Consider the following 2,056-nt stretch of genomic DNA (forward strand, 5'->3'; position numbering starts at 1 on the left):
GTGCCCGCTGTCCCCGTCCCCCCCCCCCCCCCCCGCCCCGTGTCCCCAAGGTGTCCCCTGACCCCTCATTGTGTGTCCCCCCTCCCCCGGCAGCGTATGGAACAGATGCTGAGCGCTTTCCAATGCGACCTAAGCAGCATCAGCTCCGAGATCCGGACGTTACAAGAGCAGTCGGTGGCCATGAATTTGCGGCTGAAGAACCGCCGGGCCGTACGGGAGCAGCTGGGCCAGCTCCTGGATGAGCTGGTCGTCCCCGCCGCCATGATCAGGTGGGATACAGGGGACGAAAGAGGTCTTTTGTCACCTCCGTGGCCCCGTGTCACCTTTCTGTCACCGTAGCACCATCCTGGAGGCGCCGGTGACGGAGCCAGAATTCCTGGAGCAGCTGCAGGAGCTGAACGGGAAAATCAACTCGGTGAAGGAACAGGCATTCAGGGAGACTGTGGCCTGCGCCGACGTCCAGCACGTCCTGGAGAAGCTCAAGATTAAGGTGAGGACGCCCCAACCAGCACCCAAAGGACCCCAGCCAGCACCCAGGGGACCCCTCAGCATCCCCCAACCCATCCCTGTGTCCCCCCAAGGCCGTCACCAAGATCCGGGAGTTTGTCCTGCAGAAGATTTACTCCTTCCGCAAGCCCATGACCAACTACCAGATCCCCCAAAATGCCTTGTTGAAGTACAGGTGAGGTGTTGGGGGGTGGATCAGGGAAGAAAATGGGGGTGCAGGGGGGGTACCCCAACTTCTCCCCTCACCCCGAGCAGGTTCTTCTACCAGTTCCTGCTGGGCAACGAGCGGACAGTGGCACAGGAGCTGCGGGAGCAGTACGTGGACACCATGAGCAAGATTTATCTCTCCTACTTCAAATCTTACACCAGCCGCCTCATGAAGATCCAGGTGGGGTTTGGGGGGCTGGGGGACGTGTTGGGGACAACGGGGGACGTGTTTTGGGTGCTGACTCCCCTCCATTTTGTCACCCGCAGTACGAGGAGGTGGCCGAGAAGGACGATCTCATGGGCGTGGAGGACACGGCCAAAAAAGATATCCTGGGATCATGGGGGACGAGATGATGACAGGGGAGAGGTTTTGGCGGGGGGAGGGAGGAGGCTGGGGACACACCGTTATTGCCTTGACCCCCGTTATTGTGTCATTTCTGCCCCCCCATCACGTTTTTTTTCCAAGCCCTCACTGAAAAACCGCAACACCGTCTTCACTCTGGGCAACCGGGGCAGCGTCATCGGGGCGGCCGAGCTGGAGGGTCCCATCATCGTCCCCCACGCTGCCCAAAAGAGCGACGTGCGAGTGAGTTATGAGGAGGGAATTACGGGGCGGGGGGGCCCCGGGGGGGTATCCTGACCTCTGTCTGTCCCTCTGTCTGTCCGTAGTACCCCTTCGAGTCACTGTTCCGCAGCCAGCACTACGCTCTCCTGGATAACAGTTGCCGCGAGTATTTGTTCCTCTGCGACTTTTTCATGGTGACGGGTCCCAGCGCCCAAGATCTTTTCAACGCCGTCATGGGAAAGACCTTGACCATGTTCCTGGTGAGGTTTGGGGGGGGGGGGGGGGGGGGCCGGGGGGTTTTGGGGGGGCCCCCAAAGCCACTGGCTGACACGTCCATCTGTCTCTGTTCCCCCCCCCCCAAAAAAAAACGTAGAAGCACATGGAAGCGTACGTCTGCGATTGCTACGACAGCATCGCCATCTTCCTCTGCATCCACATCGTCCTGCGCTTCAAAGCCATTATGGCCAAGCGCAACATCCCTGCTGTCGATAAGTGAGTGGGCGGGACAACGCACCCACCCGGGGGACCCCAAAAATCCTGCAGGGACCCCCCCAAATCTGTGTGTGTCTCCCCACCACCACCCAGGTACTGGGACACGCTACTGGACATCCTGTGGCCTCGCTTCAAGCACATCCTGGAGCTGAACATCCAGAGCATCCAGAGCACCGACCCCCAAAAGTTGGGGTTCCTTGACACCCGACCTCACTACGTATGGGGAGGGTGATGTGGGGGGGTGGGTTTTGGGGTCCCCCCTGTACCCGCCCCTCACCTCGCACC

At 60.5% G+C, this 2,056-nt stretch overlaps 1 protein-coding gene across 1 annotated transcript in view; it reads left to right on the forward strand.

The window, feature by feature from the left end:
- VPS52 (vacuolar protein sorting 52 homolog (S. cerevisiae)) overlaps window positions 1-2,056 on the forward strand; it is a 3,241-nt gene that overhangs the window by 324 nt on the left and 861 nt on the right. Inside the window, exons 3-11 of the mRNA XM_010569920.1 lie at window positions 94-269; window positions 340-490; window positions 582-682; window positions 763-895; window positions 982-1,039; window positions 1,167-1,300; window positions 1,384-1,539; window positions 1,653-1,771; window positions 1,865-1,994. Coding sequence (XP_010568222.1) covers window positions 97-269; window positions 340-490; window positions 582-682; window positions 763-895; window positions 982-1,039; window positions 1,167-1,300; window positions 1,384-1,539; window positions 1,653-1,771; window positions 1,865-1,994 — 1,155 coding nt within the window. The 5' untranslated portion in view covers window positions 94-96. The remainder of the gene's footprint in view (window positions 1-93; window positions 270-339; window positions 491-581; window positions 683-762; window positions 896-981; window positions 1,040-1,166; window positions 1,301-1,383; window positions 1,540-1,652; window positions 1,772-1,864; window positions 1,995-2,056) is intronic.

This window comes from Haliaeetus leucocephalus, unplaced genomic scaffold, assembly GCF_000737465.1.
Source record: "Haliaeetus leucocephalus isolate CR32 unplaced genomic scaffold, Haliaeetus_leucocephalus-4.0 Scaffold282, whole genome shotgun sequence".
Lineage (NCBI taxonomy): Eukaryota > Metazoa > Chordata > Aves > Accipitriformes > Accipitridae > Haliaeetus > Haliaeetus leucocephalus.